This window comes from Lampris incognitus, chromosome 1 (assembly GCF_029633865.1).
Source record: "Lampris incognitus isolate fLamInc1 chromosome 1, fLamInc1.hap2, whole genome shotgun sequence".
NCBI classification, from domain to species: Eukaryota; Metazoa; Chordata; class Actinopteri; order Lampriformes; family Lampridae; genus Lampris; species Lampris incognitus.
The window spans coordinates 123,483,579-123,503,220 of NC_079211.1; the positions used below are offsets into that span (position 1 = coordinate 123,483,579).

General features: G+C 44.0%; 1 protein-coding gene across 1 annotated transcript in view; it reads right to left on the reverse strand.

Annotated features, from left to right (window-relative positions):
* Positions 1 to 14,979, reverse strand: part of gas2l1 (growth arrest-specific 2 like 1) — a 30,603-nt gene extending 15,624 nt beyond the window's left edge. The window contains 2 exon segments of the mRNA XM_056284947.1: positions 1,985 to 2,092; positions 13,881 to 14,979. Coding sequence (XP_056140922.1) covers positions 1,985 to 2,092; positions 13,881 to 14,573 — 801 coding nt within the window. The 5' untranslated portion in view covers positions 14,574 to 14,979.
* Positions 14,980 to 19,642: the final 4,663 nt, after the last annotated feature.

Consider the following 19,642-nt stretch of genomic DNA (forward strand, 5'->3'; position numbering starts at 1 on the left):
GAGACTAGTCAGGATCGAGGGAAAGATGAATGGAGCAAAGTACAGAGAGATCCTTGATGAAAACCTGCTCCAGAGCGCTCAGGACCTCAGACTGGGGCGAAGGTTTACCTTTCAACACGACAACGACCCTAAGCACACAGCCAAGACAACGAAGGAGTGGCTTCGGGACAAGTCTGTGAATGTCCGTGAGTGGCCCAGCCAGAGCCCAGACTTGAACCCCATCGAACATCTCTGGAAAGACCTGAAAATAGCTCAACCAAGTACTGAGTAAAGGGTGTGAATACTTATGTACGTGCAATATTTCAGTTTTTTATTTTTAATAAATTTGCAAAAATTTCTACAAAACCTTTTTTGCTTTGTCATTATGGGGTATTGTATGTAGATTGATGAGGAAAAAAAAGGAATTTAATCCATTTTGGAATAAGGCTGTAACATAACAAAATGTGGGGAAAGTGAAGGGGTGTGAATACTTTCCAGATGCGCTGTATAGTATATATATATAATCCAGTGAGTCAAGTAAAATCTGTATGAAACAGTACAAGCCTGTTTCATATCATAAGCAATCATCAGCTGTCAATAAAACTACTCGAGAAAGAACATACCATTTACTGCCTCGTCATGCACATCACGTGCACAACGTCCAATGGGGAAGGGAGAGGTGTGACATTCAACAATTCAAAAACATGTGATCGCTAACGGTCCAATGGGGGGGGGGGGTATTTGTCTATTGGCATGATTTATTTATGATTACAATTATAATTGCACATTTTACTATAATGTGCAATCTACATCTAACTGAAAAATATTTTATCATTTGCAAACCAGAAATATCCACATTGAATAACAGGAAGGAAATGGCCAGCAGTTGCAGACATAGATATAAGCACCTATTTTGTAATTATAAATAAATCATACCAATAAACAAATACCACCCCCCCCCGGACTGTTAGCGATCACGTGTTTTTGAATTTTCAACATCTACTATACTAAAACACATCTCCTTGTCTGGACAGACCGGAGCCTTACAAAATGACAAAATATTGACATTATTGACAGTCAGTCAGGCCTATCCTGTAAATGCAGACAATTTGGAATGATATCCGCCGAGTCCATTAATTCAGCAGGGGGGCGCATAAAGGGTAAGTGAAACCGAATCGATCACTGGTATCCATCCACCAGTCTTCCTGCCCGTGCCTGGTAGGGAATACGCAGGCCCTGTGGTAGCTTGTTGTGGTAGCTCGTTGAACTTAAACTGAGACAAACAGTCCAGTAGAAGCAAGCTGCTGCCAAGATAAGGGTCTGTTCAGGAAATGACCCAAAGCTCTATTTGTGTCTCACTGGAAGACAGCAGGGAACCAAAAGCCAAAGTAGTTTAAAGGGAGTAGCCCAAATTAATGGAGACTGCAAACAATAAGGGAGACAGAGGGAGAGACCACAGTACTAGGTAGACTGTACAGTTGACTAGACTTCGATGTAACCAACCAGCGGAATGATCTGCCTGTTGTTGCATAGGCCTGTTTTCATTGGTCTTGCATCAACATTTACTGTAATGCCATATGTCAACACTACATGCATATTTTGATAGCTTGCAATCACTGCAGGCATCCCAGGCTCTTGTGCTCTGCAAGGAAGCAGCTGAACTGCATGCAAATGAACTACAAGTTTAGGTGATTTGGTTGTTGTTTAGTAATAAGGGGAGAAAAATGTAACTTGTACATGTAATTCAGTACCATTATTTTAATTACCTTTCTGAAAAGTAGTCCGTAAAGTGAATAAAAGCAAATACAACAAGCACAAATGCTGAAAAGCATACTTTTTTTAAATGACAAAAAAAAAAATCTTTGTCAAGTCCTTACAAGTTTATTTTGATTTTGATAACCTCTTCCATAAACACTGTCCGTGAACATGCATGTCAGTCAAAGATGTGTAATCTATGCAAAACAATTTGAATTTAACGTTTGATAATGTGGTGGCCATGTCATACCCTTATGAAGATCAGAGCACTGGAATCTCCCACTTTGTACTTCCCCTCAGACACCTTGGTCATGGGAAACTGAGCTGGACAGGAGCACTGGCCAAGAATCTCCCGCACCTGAAGAGAACAAAACGGGTGAGATTAACACCTAGAACCAAAGTGACACAGCGTCCAGCAGGAAGAAGGACCATCACTTCCTCTCCTGAGACCCTCTTCCTGTTCTTCAGCTTCAGTCCTTCAGATGAGATCATTTTTACTCACATATCAGTTAACATGATAATATCACATCTGCATCTACTGTTGTGTCCTGACAAGACCATGACTCTTACACAAAATGAGTAATGAGCAGCCTTGGGTTTGCTTGTGTGAGGGAGTCGGGTGTTCATATGTGTAATTCTCTTGTGGAGGTTTCTACAAAAGTGCCTACTGTGCTACAGAGTCCTCCATGACACAAAAGCATTGGTCCATCTTCCAAGAACACTGTGAGTTCAATTTGTTTCAATGCAAAGTGTCATAAAAGTGCAAATAAAAAAACTAATTCAAACTCAAAACGCATATGGGGGGCGTGTTAATATATTAAACATTCCTTCTTTCTCACACACACTCCCTCTCTCTCTCTCACTCACACACTTCCTCTCTCTCTCTCTCTCGCTCTCACTCACACACACACACACACACACACACACACACACACACACACACAGAAAGACATGAGAGAGAGAGAGAGAGAGAGAGAGAGAGAGAGAGAGAGAGAGAGAGAGAGAGAGAGTCTTTTCCATATCATTGTGGCGGTGTTACTGTAAGTGTAGAACAGAGAGTTCAGAAGCCCAGACTGGTGGTGACATCAGTGTGCCTGTGGTGCCAGCTGGGTTTTGAATTGAAACAGTGAGGGCTGGTGCTCTTTGAGGGGTGCTTAATAAGCACAAGTCAGACAGCGCTGCAGGGTGGGGCAAGCGCTGCCTGTGTTGCGTAGGCCCTGCCTCTTGCAGGATTGGACAGCTCTGATGTTTTCCTTGGCATTTCTCTCAGACAAAGACGTGTGCACACTTGTCGATGGCGAGCCAATAAACAGAATGAGGGAAACCCGGGCAACAAAGTGAACAGAGAGGCATGTGTAGAAAATAGAAGATGATGAACTCCTTCATCCACATGTACAAATATATAAGCACACATACAGGCCTGCAAATGCTGCAAAGAAGGCTGACAAAAAAGCTTTGTATTTGTTTGATGGCCAAAATATGTGTATATATGAACGAATACCAAAATGACAGGGTGAACATCAGGTTTTGGAGTTCACTATCACAGTGCATACACGCTGTGTAGTATTATATAGTACTGTATGTGAGTCGTGTGTGTGTGTGTGTGTGGGTGAGTTAAACAGCTCTGTCTAGTATGCCTGGTGCATATTCAGAAGGTTAAGGAGGGACTGTTATTTCCTTGAAATAGCACTCTTCTTTATACCCCATACTAATTAAAGAGGAAGGTGGATTCAGTGCCGGGCCTTAGCATCACACCTGCCTCTCTGGTTTCCCTGTCATGTGCTACTACCACACACACACACACACACACACACACACACACACACACACACACACACACACACACACACACACACACACACACACACATACTGTACACACGACATCCACTGTATGTATGTCTGTCTGTCTTGGGAGAGAGATCCCTCCTCTGTTTCTCTCCAAGGTTTCTTCCTATTTTTCCTCCCTGTTAAAGGGTTTTTTTAGGGAGTTGTTCCTTATCCGATGCGAGGGTCTAAGGGCAGGATGTTGTATTGCTGTAACACCCACTGAGGCAAATTTGTAATTTTTGATACTGGGCTATACAAATAAAATTGACTTGACTTGACTTGACTTGACTTGACACACACACACACACACACACACACACACACACACACACACACACACACACACACACACACACACACACACACACACACACTCTTTGCTCTCTCACCTGCCATTTCATCTTTCGGCTCTCATCCATTCAACAGACCTATTTTTCTTCACTTTTGTTTTGCTTGCGTCTCTCTCTCTCTCTCTCTCTCTCTCTCTCTCTCTCTCTCTCTCTCTCTCTCTCTCTCTCTCTCTCTCTCTCTCTCTCTCTGTCTCTCTCTCTCTCTCTCTCTCCTTCAGCCTCAACTCTGTCTCAGTCAGTAGGTGGACAAGCCCTATTTGGAAAACCCCAGCCAGTGAGTTAATGGAAAGATCACCGTGGCAACAGACACACACAGCCTTACCCTTCCCTTTTTAACTGTACACTTTGCTTTCTTTTTTTTCCTTTCTTTCCTTTTTTTCTTTAGCAAAGTCTTTTGGTCCCATCTCCTCGAAGCTGCAAAACACCCTCCCAAAGCCTTTCAGCCAAAGTCATACATTTCCCGACACAGAGGACATAAAAACAGCTGATGGGGGGGGGGGGACAGCTGAAGTGACATTCAAACTCGTTAATTGAATTACTGTTGAGTACACATCAATGCACTTTGGTATTGAGTAGGATCTATATTTGTTATGATAACCTAATCAGTTAGACCGCTGACCTCTCAAGCAGGATCATCATGTGACCTAACACAGTTGAGCTTTTCCCACATCTTCACCGAATACGCAAAGGACACACACACACACACACACATGCACACACATGCACACATACACCGAAACAGACACACATGTGTTGACAATAAACACCGTAGGCCTCAACAGGGTTGGTTGAAGCTGCTGAATGGGACACAAGGAATGCAAGGTCACACAGGAAAAACACGCAGGAAGTGGAACTGGAGCCCTGCAAAAATGTAAAGATGAATTATGTATGTTGGTCACTTGGGGGGTATTTCCACCGAGCACTGCAGATGTTACCAGAGAGCAAGAGAGAGAAAGTGAGAGAAACATGCTGCAACACAACAAGCCGCTGTACAGCCCTGTATGGGAAGTCTGCTATCTTCAGATAGGAATGCACTGATGTGTTTGCAGAAACCGTGTGAAATACAGTCCCCTTCTTCTTGTTCAATTACAATGGGAAAATTATTGGGAAATTCCCTTTAAATCTGAGTTTCTGCGTCTCCCTTCTGAGAGGATTGCATTTGTAGAAGCTATAGATATTTGTTTGGTTTGTGATAGCTTAGACAACATCATATCTCCTCGGCATTGACTGATAGAGCGAGACAGCGGAGCATCAGGGGGTACTCATAATCTCTTCCCTCTGCTCCTTCCTGACCTGCAAACGTTTGAAGGGCTGTCATTGGTGGAGATAAGGACTAGAGACAGGGCTGTCCAGGCCCAGGGGATGCAAAGAGGAAGTGGGAGTGGGCGCAAGAAAGCTGTTTAGGTTTTATTCCCAACTGATAACACAAAATGTACAATCAACAAATAAACACGCCCAGGCAAAACATCACATCGTGTGGCTATACGGGTACATTGTCTACATTTTTCCACTTAAATAAACGTGATATTCATATCCTTCTTGTTCTATAGCTCTATTTTGTACTTTTATTTTTTTCACATGTGGATTTAACAGCCAAGATAAGTAGGAACTTGTCCTTAATTGGTATCACAGTCATGTGCTTTTCACAAGATATAATTTATATTTAAATGTAATTTGTTAGTAGCACAGAAACTACTGGATACTGCTACAGTAGGAACGATAGATACATTTAATTGTACCATATAGTGGCCAAGGTTGGGCGTGTTGCTCTAGTTCATACCTTCACATGCAGCGCTCAACCCAAGCTGTTCTTCAAGTTTTTTCTTCAGCGTGACTCAACTTTCATGAACCTCAGCTTTAACGCTGTCAGGCCCACGTCCATTTGAAAATGCTTTATAGATGTCATGTGTGTACCAACGTGTATGGCCTTCACTCCAAGCTGAATTCCACTCCTTGGTTTGCTCTTGTGCATTCCTCAAACATAGGTGTGCTAACCTGCCCATTTTATGATTGACACGGAGAGGGAAATTATTGCCGCAGTTCAGCAATAAAAAAACTGAACATTGCAACGCAACGGCACTCTCCACAGGATTTCACGTCAGCCATGTTTAGAATTTGACTTCTATTATTAGTTATTATATAACACAACAAATAACACATCCGAGGTAACCCACACGATAAGGGAGAACAAGATTCTTGTGCCGTTCAGATGTTTCAGTTTATCTATTTACCTCTAGGGGTCTCTGACCATGACTGGAATTTCCCCCAAAGACAAAACAATCGCGTCATCAGATAAAAACAGAAATCCCAAAATTTTTGGAAACTAGGCCATGAGGGGTGCTGGCTCAGCAGGGGGAGGCACCTTTTTGCAACTTCAGGGGTTTTTACACCTCCAACCACAACTAAGGAGTCCAAGAGCCCGTGAGCATGTACTGAAACCACAGCACGCTACCCCTCACAACACATCACAAACAGCATAACAACGAACAACCTGTACACAAATAACTCATCACCATGTTTGAGGATTTCGGGGAAGTGATCATGAAAAAAGCACTATAATCAAGTTGAGTTTGTGAATAGCAGCAAGTGTTGTTGGACCCGTACAAAGAGGGGTGAAACTAGAGCCAATATGCAGATAGTGTTATCTGTTGATAACCATTTATCATTTGCCATTTATGTGCTAAACATCAGACTAGGCTGGAGGGTATGGTCAAAAGTGCAGCTTAATTGCTCCACTTGGACAAACGCTGCCGGGTGAGGCAGTTAATGTGGGCTAATGCCCTTTGAAAGAATGGTTATAAATAATGGTAATGTGTTTGCATTCAGATGATACGAAGAATGACATAGAAGTTTAAAGGGACAGTTCATCCCAAAATCAAAAACACGTTTTTCCTCTTACCTGTAGAGCTATTTATCCATCTAGATCATTTTGGTATGAGTTGCCGAGTTTTGGAGATATCGGCCATAGAGATGTGTGCCTTCACACCAAAATAATGGATCTGGACGGCACTCGGCTTGTTTTGCTCAAAGCCCCGAAAAAAATGCATTCGAAAAACTCACCAGCAATGTCTCTTTGCAGAACTCAAGACCCGGTTACTCAAGATGATCTACACACCTTGTTGTGATCAGTTTCATGTAGGTGTAGTTCGGTCTAAGAAAATAGTTTCTACATGAAACTGATCACAACAAGATGTGTGGATTATCTTGAGGAACCAGGTCATGGTTTCTGGAAAGTGACATTGCTGTTGAGTTTTTCAAATGTATTTCTTTGGTACTTTGAGCAACACAAGGCGAGGGCCATCCAGTTCCATTGTATTGGAGAAAAGGCACACATCTCTACGGCCGATATCTCCCAAAACGCGGCAACTCATACCAAAATGATCTAGATGGATAAATATCACTAGAGGTAAGTGGAAAAACATGTGTTTTGGATTTTGGGGTAGGTAAACCGTCTCTTTAATAAGAAGCCTTTATAACCTTTGGAGAGCAAGCTTTTAAATAAAAGCATTGTCCCACAGCCGTCAGAGTACATACCACTCAGTATTTTACCATGATGGAAAAGGTTATCAAACTTGCTACGGGGCAGGTTACAACTGCAGTTCTAAGGAAACCTTTCCCTGAAGATCGATGTTATCGCCTGGCCCCATGACAAGCTGAAGGTTGTGGGGAACACACACACACACGCACACACACGCACACACACACACACACACACACACAAGAAAGGTGAAAAATTAAACCCACTAGAAACAAAAATTCTAGAAGGAGGATAAAGGAAGACATGTTTGCCTCTGTCAGTCCAGTTGTAATGAAATCACTCATTTCCAGGAAATTAAATTACTGATCAATCTCTAACCCATTTACCAGTGTGTTTGATGAAGCCCAGCAGCAGTCAAGTCAGTCTCTTCATTAGTATATCACTTCACTGTGACAGCTGTCACCGAGCCAAGGTCATATAATGGCAAATGATGACACGCTTGGGAGTCTATTCTCAATCTGACATCCTGCACCTGAGACCAGTCTAGAGAGTCAGCAGGCAGGTGCACAGAAAGAGCCTGAAGACTCACACATTATATGAAACCCCGCTGAGATACCCTTACACTTGAGAGATGGGTAATGTGTGCACACCCAAGCTGATTCCACAGCAGATAGCATCACATGTTGCAATTAAGGAGAAAAAAAGGGTAAAATATACAAATTGTAGAGTCAGCTTTTTCCATATGTAACCAGCTGCAGAGCAGAGGGAGAGGAGTGAGATTTGTTCTGTGCTAGCATTAAGCAGAGCTCACTTGGCAAAAAAGATACCATTGAGTGACCAAACCTTTTGATTCATGCAGGCAGTTAATTTCCTCTTATCCTAAAGTGTAAACACTTCCAAGGGGTGTGTATGACACAAGCAGAGGCAACAGTGAGACGTGCCATGCTTTCTCAGCAAAGCATACGAATCTGACCCAATACAAGCCATGATGACCTACTTTTCCTCTCTCTCTCTCTCTCTCTCCCCCCCTCTCTCTCGCTCTTTCCCTCTCTCTCTCTCTCTCTCTCCTTCTCTAGAGATACACACATATCCTCGCTCACTCACACACAGCCTCCCACCTTCTCACAGTATAAAATATATTCCAGTCAGGTTTAGCAGAGTGTACTGTAAAGGCACTCCAGGCATACTATCTGTTTGTCTTTCTTCTTTTCATTTTCCTGAATAGTGAACTGAACAATGAGGCTAATGGAGCGGAGTGTCCATACAGGCGTATTACATATGGCCCCCACCTCTTTTGCTGCTGGCTGAGGCTCTTACTGTCTGCATCTAAAGCCATCAGTCTATCACAGCGCAAGATAACCACCTTTGATTACATTACTGTCAACACGAGCAACCCACTCCCTCCTGCTCAGCGCCACCAACAAGGCATGCCGTTCCCATTGTCACTTTATCATCTCCGAGGTGGGGGGGATGGGAATGGGAGGGGGGCGTTCCTACATGTTCGAACCAAACGATGGCAGAATGTTGAAGCCCTGGAGGGGAAGAGAAAGGATATGCGGCAGCTCATATGAGTGAACAGGAATAGGGAAAATGGTAAATAAAGGAGGCCTCCAATGGCACCTTTCAGACCAGAGAGCCCCAATGGTCTGCAGATATTGTCTTTGAGTCTAGCTTTCTAAGCATGTGGACAGTGAGAGTGTGCATTAAGGGGATTGTTAATTCTAGTATACATTATTATATGGGTATGGCAATGTGAATGGGTATGTGTTTTTGTATTAAGCAACTAACTAACTAACTGATTAACTAACTAATTAAGCAACTAACCCCAGGGTGTAAATGCTCTCCAAGTCCACAGCATAAAGAACAAAACATGTGCATAGCCTAGAAAATATAAAGAAGAAGACCTTTGTTTAGTAGCTAGTCATGTTACATCGCTTTCAGCTTCTCCTATTTTATAGGCAAATATAGGATGAGCATAATGTCACTAACATAATCTAGAGGTTGAGAAAATATGGAGTGTTTGAGAAAATCCTCTAATGCAAAGGATAAACACTGTGGAAATATAAGGGTAAAAACCAGCTGTTGCCTGTGCTCTTCCTATTAAAATGAGTGGGAAAATAGGCCATTCGATATGAGATCTTTTATGATTGCTTATCTTGGTATATGTTAGTCTACTGCCTGAAACTGAGACACTCAGAATATATTAATACATTGAGCAGAAAGCCTGTTGGTCAGATGAGTGAGAACTTAGTGGCAGGACACTGGGAGTGAGGCTGAGTATTTACACAAAGACTTGTGGTAACCAGGAAAGCGGACAGAGGAACTAAACCGCCCATTGTCCCTCAAAAGGTCCCATGAAATGGCACTTGGGGCACAGCAAACCTTGGTGATTTGACGTATATCCGGACGAAACAGAACTGTCGAATGGGATTTTGTGAGGAGAGGGAGTTTGATGCGACTAACAGTCAATAACGGCCGGACACTTTTAGAAGAATGTGGACATCGATATGCCATTGGCTCAAGTTTCAGTTCAGCGGTAAAAGATCATCCTTGCACCCCATTCATTAGACATTTTTATAGTGTATGCCCGCAAGTGCAGGATAATGTTACTAATAGAAAAATAATGCATTTTTTGGGAACAGCAAAAAATTATTCTTAAAAATGCAAAACTAAAACTGAATTGCTAGAAAATGGTGTTAAACAGGTGTAAATTAAATGCAGATAAAAGAGGTGACAAGTGAAAATAATTTTTTTCATTTCACGGGACCTTTAAGCTGTTCATCCGAGAGCAAGATAGGGAAAGATGACAACTGCCAGCCACATCATTTGGACCTGGGGTAGGATGGGGCTGGCCGCTCAATTAACTGAGTGATATTTCTCATTCTGAAATTCAACAAGTATAGATAAATTGAGATTTAATATTGAGTTCACCTGACAATTGTTTGACACACACAATGTATTGGAAACAAATGGCAAACAGCAGATCCAGAATATAGACCTCTACTAAGGTCATGGTCCCACTCTCTTTATATTACTGCAGTCAACATAAGAGCAGAAAATAACATCAGCATGACTGGAAAGACACAAGGTGTTGGGTTCAATGACCACCCCTATATTCAAGCATGAGCCAACAAAGGAAATGGTGCTCAAGTAGGCTGCGCCCTGTTACCGTCAGACTTCCACTTGTCACTGAACTCCACAAAAAGATGAGTTTGACTGACGGCACCTCAGTACTGAAGGAATTGTGTACAGCAAAAGGCCAAACAGCAGGAGGAGGACAGCTTTGACTTCCTTAGCGTCTGCAGGTCCCAGACACAGAGTCAGTCACTGAGGTTAAAAAAAATGATGTCACAGCATGCTGCAATTTTGTTGGGGGAGATTGAGGCCAAAGCTAAAATGCTCATTGAGATGCACTCAGCTGCACATGAATTTGAATTGGAACCAATGCCAAATATGGCAAAATTCCTAATAGGCCTGAATCAAATGCCTTTTTTTTCTCTTTTCCTCAAAACTGGCATGTTTCTTAATTCTGTTCATCAGCAAGTGCTTGTGTGTTGTTGACCAACTGAAAATATCTTCTCAACGGCATTGTAGCATTCAAACGAAAGAGTAAATGTTTACTTTGAGTCAGTTTAAATATACAAGATCCTGCCTGACAGCTTTCCTCATATGCTGCTTCTCTCCTTGATGAAGATTACCTGCGACACAGCACACTTGGCATTGAGTAGACAAAACATAGCCTACATCTCACATTTTCAACTTAAATGTGGATTTTACTCTCAGATGAGCAAGACCTGGCTGATCTCAGGTGTCTGGAGATTAAATGCCGATGTCAAATGACAGATTAGCATGCCTTGCAGCATTCCCACAGTATTTTACAAGGATTTGGAACCGTGATGTGTGCCTCTTAAGGAATGACAGGCACGGTTATAAACCGATAACATAGCCCGGTGATTATGTCTTTAGAAATGACATCGCAATAATAATGTGACAGGGTATGACTTGGGAAAGAGGTAAAAAAAGTGGTAGTAAATGATGCGTTCCAAAGACGCTGCTAAAAAAAGTGGTCTAAAAATAAAACAGTCAGTCGTTCCCTAACGGAATAATCTCAGTTCTGCCATAGCCTCTCTATCATGGAGCATAATACCTCTCCTTTTTCAGAGAAGTCATTAAGACGGCCACACAGCCTACGCATCCCTTGCTGACACGCAACCCATCCTAGATAATGCAGGGAAAAAAACGCGCCACTGCTTGAATCACCAACTGTTTCTGCACAGCAGACACACAGTCTGGTGTCACAGTTGTGAACCGATTAAAAAAAAAACACTAAGCCCTTTAAACTTTCTTCCTCTCCCTCCCTTTCAGACACTCATGACTGCTGGCAGTGAGGTTTTCAGTAATTATGAGACACTAATCTCTGGCTGGGAGGCTACACTACACAGAAGAGCAGAGGAATAGGCACTAGTGTGTGTTTGCAGAGAGCGAGCTGGTGGCTAACTTCAGGGAGGACCTACTGGCTCCTAGTAGCAAGAAGCTAATTCAATGTCTTATTTGCCGATGTTGACTAAGAATAACCCTTTATAAACTACAAAATTGGGTTTATAACCTGACTTGTGTTTAAGGCCCACACGACCTGCTGGATACTGGGTTGCAACTGACTATGGATTGATGGATTGAAATGAGCTGAGGTCAGTGGACAGGATTTGGTGTTTTTGTATATTAGGGCAAATTGAGTGCTACAGAATAAGAACACTTTTTTCTTTAAATATTACTGCCAGTTCCCTGGTTTTAGCGCCTTGCTTCTTACTCGGAGATGATTCGTTTTGCAGCTGATGCAGACTGTTTGGTACACCATGCATTTTATTCAGGTAGACAGGGAGGCCGACGGGGGTGTGGCTTGTCTGGGGTACATGGTGACTCTGACTGACACTTTGTATATCGGTCAAAACCAGTAGAACATCTCTGTGTTTCAGTGTCCCAAAGGCAATTAGAATCATGTCCCTTAATATATCCTTCATTATGTACAAGGATGTCCCGGCTTTTTCAGGTGGTCTCTGAGTCATCAGTCATGGAAAAATTATGGACAGATAAAGACACAATATGTCTGTCTCACTGGATTTTACCCCTAAGATCTCCCCAATAGGATTTCCATCCGTCTTTTTGGATGAAACAGGAAACCATGGCAGTGAGTGGATACGGGAACTGATTCAGATAGGCTGGTCACATTGAAAGCACATCCTCCTTGCCTTGGCATGCTGTCGTCCTTCTCTTCACAGGGGTCACCACATAATTGCTCAGCTCTGCTGCCTGACCAGCATGAGAGTGACTGCTGACTCTCCCCTCCTCCCTCTCCCCCTGTCCACCGTGCCTCACATCTCCGTTGTGAAAGGCGACCATTGTCCTCACTCTTCTCTTCTGTGCCAAAATATTAACTCCTCTCAGCTCATAACCCGAGCACGTGTTTCCCTGGTCTATGTCCGCACGTTAGTTATGCTGCCCCTTAACAGTCTGTCTTTCGTGTTCACACTCTCATGCCTGTCATGCCGTAGTGGAGGGGGGCGGCCCGCTTAATGGCATAGTCAACAGGATTGGATGCCTTCTCCACACATTTGAGAGCACAGGGGATGTTTGTGAACCCGGCATCCGAAAGGAACTTGTCCTCTTGCCATGTGGCGTTTTAGTGAATGCACTGGTACAGGATTACAGAATTATTACTGGATGATTATCTTTGGTGCCTGCAGTGCACCGTGTTCTGCAAGGACAAAGTAATGGAAAGTGGCCATTCGTGACAAGTGTGTGCACCTATGTTGATCCCTTGTTGGAACTCAGTTGACATTTCAGCTGAGTCTACTTGTGACCTTTCAGAGTCAAGAGTGTGAGAGAATTTAAGGAATTGCGAGCCAAACATACAGTGAGCCATACAGTGAGCCATACATGTGAAGCTGAATTCAACTTAACACACACACACGCGCGCGCACACATACACACACGCATGCACACACACATGCATGCATGCACACACACACATGCACACACCAGAGAGCTGCAAGGCGCCCAGTTTCTACATAGCATTGACATGATGTTTTCAGAGTGAGTGCTTCACTTTTGGCATATTTGTGTTTCTCTCCTCACAGATATGTCTTCTTTCACCTGGTCATTATTTCTGATCAGACGAGACCTCACTGGATTTTGTTCCTTTTTGACAAAGGGCATTAAGTACTAGTGCTATTAGAATACCATGGGTTCATCACTTTTACGACAGAAAGGTGGGATTTCCAACTGTTTGATGAACACTAATGATCATGTGAGAAGGGAACACTGTATAATGTCTGTATCAAGCTGTCTTTGAAGTGGTATTGCACAGTTTTGGGGATGGGGCATGTTATGCATTGTTATGGATTCAGTAAGATTCAATGGTTCTTATGACTGAGATAGTTTTTTGTTTTTTTTTAACAACTTCTGTTTTTGGTGTTTTCATCGTTTACTCACCAACTCATCCAAGTTTCTCATGTCACACAGAACTCTTTTCTGCTGCCAAATGAATGGTGCCGGGTCAGGTTCATCCTCCGCACTCTCGCTGTTCTCCTTCCTGCTGAAGCACCTGCTTGGTGGGCTCTGTTCTCTGGATTCTCCCGTACTCCGCAGGTTCTCCTGGTCCCGGATCTCCTCCTCGATTTCCTCCTCCAGCTGGATCAACATGGGGGCCAGCATGCCAAACTTGGCCCCTCTGCGCGCCACCTCCAGCAGGCAGAGGACGAAGTTCTTCTCATTGCACCTTTCCACCAAGTCATTGGTCTCAAACATCAGCACGTCCTTGATACAGAGCTCCTGCCGGCACCAGCTGATGAAATTGGACACGTTGTCCCGGGCCAGAAACGAACCGGGGACCACGTTGCGCGACTGAAAGCCCACATCTTTGCGTGGCAGCTTCATAGACTGTGCAGCCTCCGGATACTCTAGCTGGAAGTCCAGCGCAGCGCGGTTCACATTGTTGGCGTGCCGGCAGAGAGCACAGCCAGTCTCCAGCCCATCCATGAAGGTGTCCACGGTAATATCTAGGTCATATAGGGTGTTCAACCACTCGGCCAGATCCTCCTTCATGGCATAGAGGTATTCTTCGCTGGATTTAAACGGCCGTATACTCTTGGAAGCGGCAGACTGGATGTTGCTCTGATCAGCCATGTTGTCGGAATATGTACCAGTACAGTCTATTTAATAACTCCCGATTGCCTCATTGCACGACTGCCCTCCAAAGCCTCGTCCGCATAATATAGCGAAACAACCGCGTTGACGCACCCATGACAAAGCTGCATGCGTGTGCGGCGTGTCTCAGTTGAGCTTACATGTACGTCCCGTATCGTTGGAAGGAGCGCATGTGTGGATGCGTTTTCCGGATGTCCCTGTGTGTGTGCGCGCATCGCCGACTTTTACAATACGGCAGATCGAAATGCGTACGGGCCGATACGATGAAACACACACACACACACCGGCCTACTCCGTCGGGCGGACGACGTCGCACCGTAAAAATCCACACTTCACCATATGTGACGATGGTGACCAGTCGCAGCTCGGCATCTCCCTGATGAAATCCCGACCAGTGGCAAAAGCACGGCTTCCCAGTTTGTCGTCGACTAGAAATAGCTCAGCCCATGTTGCGCCGCCTCTGGCATGCGCTGAGATGTGTTGACCTGCTCTGGCTAATAAGACCAAGGCAGAGCGAGCCCGAGCCGGCAGCACATCCCATTATGAGGGATAAACGAACCGGTGGAAGGGGAGAATTTTAACCCCATGTGCACCGTCTAACGAACACGCTTTACGTTTGATTATGATCTCGCTTCCAGGCCTTGCCGTTGTCGCATTGGCGAAGAGCCTGCCCATATCGGCTCCAATGAAGCGTTTAATTAATGTTTGTCATTTCCCCGTATAGACATCACCTATAATTACAACGTCACGACACCAAACATGAAGACAGAGCCCCAACCCTCCCAATAGACGATTGCATTATCACATCTGAATGAGTGACAAGTTGAAAAACGAGCCCACGTGCGTCTGCTGCTTTTCTAAAAACTTGGTATTTGGGTGGATGGGGTTTCAGTGCGTGGATGGCAGCGCACAACACAGGCATTAGGGTTAACGGAGAGATGGGGCGGCGCAAGGGATATCCAGTCCGATGAGACACTTAAAATGTGTCAAATTGATTTTTTTTAGTGGGTGTTTCACTGTTGGCAGTATGAAAGAAAACCGGAAATCCCCGTCATACTATATTTAAAACAACACGCTCGTGTGGTTTCCGTGGAACCCGGGAATGTCGTCTGAAACTTGAAGTCGAGAAACGATCGGGCCAGTGTTCTTGAAATAAAAGAAAAGACAGTATGAGAGCTTCAGAAGTTTAACTCTAACCTTAAAACTGTCTTATTTTGAGTAATTTGTGTGAATTTTGTCCGAGTTAGACATGGAAATCAACGGTTTGTTGACTTTTGGGCCTTCCTGACGAGGGAAATAATCTTTCCCAACTAGTTCATTTCCCGCCCCTGTAACAACTCTCACGTCTTCTCATTCTTCTCTCCTTACGCGCCGTTTGGAGCAGCTAGTTGAACCTCCGATGTTCAACTGTTTGAACGTCAGCAGGCCCACGGCCAAGAAAGGGAGAACTTGTTTTCATTTAAAAAATAACTATGTGTGAGAGCGAGAGAGAGAAAGGGAGGAGCAGAGAGAGAGGTAGGGACAGAAGGAGAGAGAAAGGGAGGGGCACAGAGGGAGAGGGGGAGGAAGAGAGAGAGAGAGATGAGGGGGGGCAGTTGATGAGATCATCTTCTGGGCCTGGATGAATCAGCTTTTCTTTGAGCCTGTGTGTGTGTCTCTTGGGCCAACTGTAAAAAAGCAAACCTAATCCAGACCCAGAGAGAAGGGACAAATTGGACGGCGGGCCAGTGTCGCGTCAGATTACTTTCAATGCACACCGTTGTGGGTTTGAGGTGTTCCATGAAAAGTCAAAGGTGCACTACTAGCTTGTCTGACAGAGAGTTATTCATGTACTGATCCTTGCAGGGATGAATCTGTTGACGTGCCCCTCTCCTCAGGTCAGCCAGGGTGCCGGGTAAAAAAAAAAGAGCCTTCATTGCATGGAGAAGGGAAGGACTTGCTCAGAAACTCTTCGTTAAGTGAAGAGGCGTGTCAGGACATCATTTTAAATCTACAGCATCTGACTGAAAGTTGGTTTTCCGTCTCACGATTATTTCACCCTGCTGCCTCATATAAACTGGGCACGGGAAGCCAGCGCGACTCGGCCCTATTGTCTTTTTACAGTGCATGCAAGCAAACGGATGTGGGGAAAAAAGCACAATCTTTGATTTTGGAATGGCTTGGAGTTTGTGTTTTGCAGGGCAAACGGGAGGTACATTATAGAGGCTTGACTGGAGCAGTCTGCACACAAACGTTTGACACTCAACGCTGTGCATGATATAACCTCCACTGTAACTGAAGATTGGTTGAACAGAGAACCCATACAGGATGATAATAGTTTTGACCAAAGAGGTAGGCTATACCCCATCAAGTGATTTTGAGAGATGGATGGTCGTCAAAGGGCCTATACGAATGCTTTAAAAGCATATGGTTAACAGATGCCCTGAACGAAACATCTGCGATTAATAGCATAACTCAATTTACCCGCCTTAAAGAAAAAACACACAATTTCGGAGTAATGGTATTCCTGTGATCAGGCGAGAGTTTTCAATATTTTGTTTAAATTTTAAGAAAATTCCCCACTTAAGAAATAAAAAAATGTATGGAGGCTCAAACCAGGGATGCAACCAGTGTGAAAGGGAACAGATTTAAAAGTCGGTCGTGTTGTTATGAGGCAAGGGTACATTCTGCAGTCGAGACCTGACCATGTGTCCTTAATATACTAAGTATAGAGAATGAAAAGACAAAGGTGATGGATCGGTGTTGTGGGTGCGGCTGATTTTTGTCTGGTTCGGAGTTGTTGATGCCACCACCGCAGAGTGCTTTCTGTTCTGAGCTTGAATCTTAACTCCCTGGTAACGGTTAAGACACTTTGTCTTCACAAATTATGGTTTATTGTAGACACTGGTGGTGATAGGGATCCCCGCCTTCCTCAGCTTTCAAAACGATTATTGGGTACACCGGTATTGCCGACACAAGGTAGGCGGTACTAAATATTTTAGCGAAAGAGTGCATTCGCCCGTTCAAATTAATACCCCGGAGACAGCTTCTGCGCACTACCAAGCTCCCTGTATAAACATTGTAAACAGCGCCACCTAGAGACCACGTAATGGACCAGCTAAAAATAAGTGGAGCGCTTCCATCGACTTTTGTTTTGACACGCATGTGCAACTGGAAACCATTAAATGTTTAAACTACCCTGTAATAACTTTGTACAAGGGGGAATGATTTCCGACAGCCAGCGAGGAGGAATGCACTAGTGGTCCACCACCGAATTAAGATTGTCATCTTCAAAAAACACTTTCAGATCAAATCCTGTTAATGTTGGGTCCTACTTAAGACATGTTTAATTTGTCTTTATGCAGAAACCATACGGAATAATATGCAGACATGATCCAGTGTGTGTGCACGATCGGCCTCAGCCTGGCGAGGGCCTTGAGAACTGGAGGTAAGGAACACAGGAGGAATTATGTAGGTGTGGAGGACCATCATCAGCCACAAGCCATATGTGTGGCAGAGATGAGCAGACAATTTGAACCAGCTTTTAACCCGAGGACACTTGACCAGTCTTATTTTCCAACCCTTCTTGCATTACAGAAAGTTGAATCAGTTCATCTGCACACATTTTTTAAGAGACAAAACATGGTCACTCATCTACATTGTGTCTAGATGAACGGATCAACTTTGTGATTTTCTTATCTGGATTATTGAACATGCATAGTCTTCTTGCATTACAGTTATCCATTCCATACATTATCCAAACCGCTTATCCTGCTCTCATGGTCGCAGGGATGCTGGAGCCTATCCCACTAGTCATTGGGCAGCAGGCAGGGAGACACCCTGGACAGGCCACCAGGCCATCACACAGGGGCCTAATAAAATATTCCACCTTTTCCAAATACCTCTGCCTTACATCTTCTTTATATTTTTGTTTTTCTTTCATAACCTTGTTTTTATCATAATCCTTGTTTTATCGGCTCTAATTCGCTTCATTTTAATGATGCTCTTGTGACTTTATCCTGACTGTTTTACCTTGTTCTGTGGCGCGGATCTGGCATTAGTTAGCATAGTCAATACTTAACTTCTACAATGTTTTATTTTGGTAAAAAACATTGCTGCTGCAAGGACACAATTTACCCAGAAGGGGAATTTGTTTTATTCATGCGAGTGAGACATGTAACGTGTATGCCAATATGTTCAACTTCTCTGCGGCCCAACCAGTTGGACAAAAGATTAGCTACTAAATGTACATCTAGTTTACTTTGGAAAACTCGTAAGAAAAACTTGCATAAAAAGAACCGTCAGAAGACTTAACTACTGGGGCGTCTGGGTGGCGTAGCGGTCTATTCCACTGCCTACCAACACAGGGATTTTCAGTTTGAATCCCCGTGTTACCTCCGGCTTGGTTGGGCATCTCTACAGACACAATTGGCCGTGTCTGCGGGTGGGAAGCCGAATGTGGGTATGTGTCCTGGTCGCTGCACTAGCAACTCCTCTGGTCGGTCGGGGCGCCTGTTCAGGGGGGAGGGGGAACTGGGGAAAATAGTGTGATCCTCCCACATGCTATGTCCCCCTGGTACAACTCCTCACTGTCAGATGAAAAGAAGCGCCTGGCAACTCCACATGTATAGTAGGGGACGTGGTAGTCTGCAGCCCTCCTCGGATTGGCAGAGGGGGTGGAGCAGCAACCGGGATGGCTCGGAAGAGTGGGGGAATTGTCCAGGTACAATTGGGAAGGGGAAAAAAAGAGAAAAAAAAAAAGAGAAGACGACTTAACCACGAGGGGCTCAAAGTTTGGGCTGGAATTAAACTAATGCTTGTCTGGGAAAAGCAGAGCTGTAAAGCCCCTTGAGGCAAATTTGTAATTTGTGATACTGGGCTATACAAATAAAATTGACTTGATAGCCATCTTAACTTTTTTTTTTAAATTTATTTCTAGTTTTTCCCCTTATCCCACCCGATTAACCCAATGGCATATGGCCGGAACTCTTGTCGAATAACTCCCCTGGCTCACGTTTCCACAGGAAGGAGATAATCGTAACACCAGCTTCCTTCAAATTCGTGTTGGC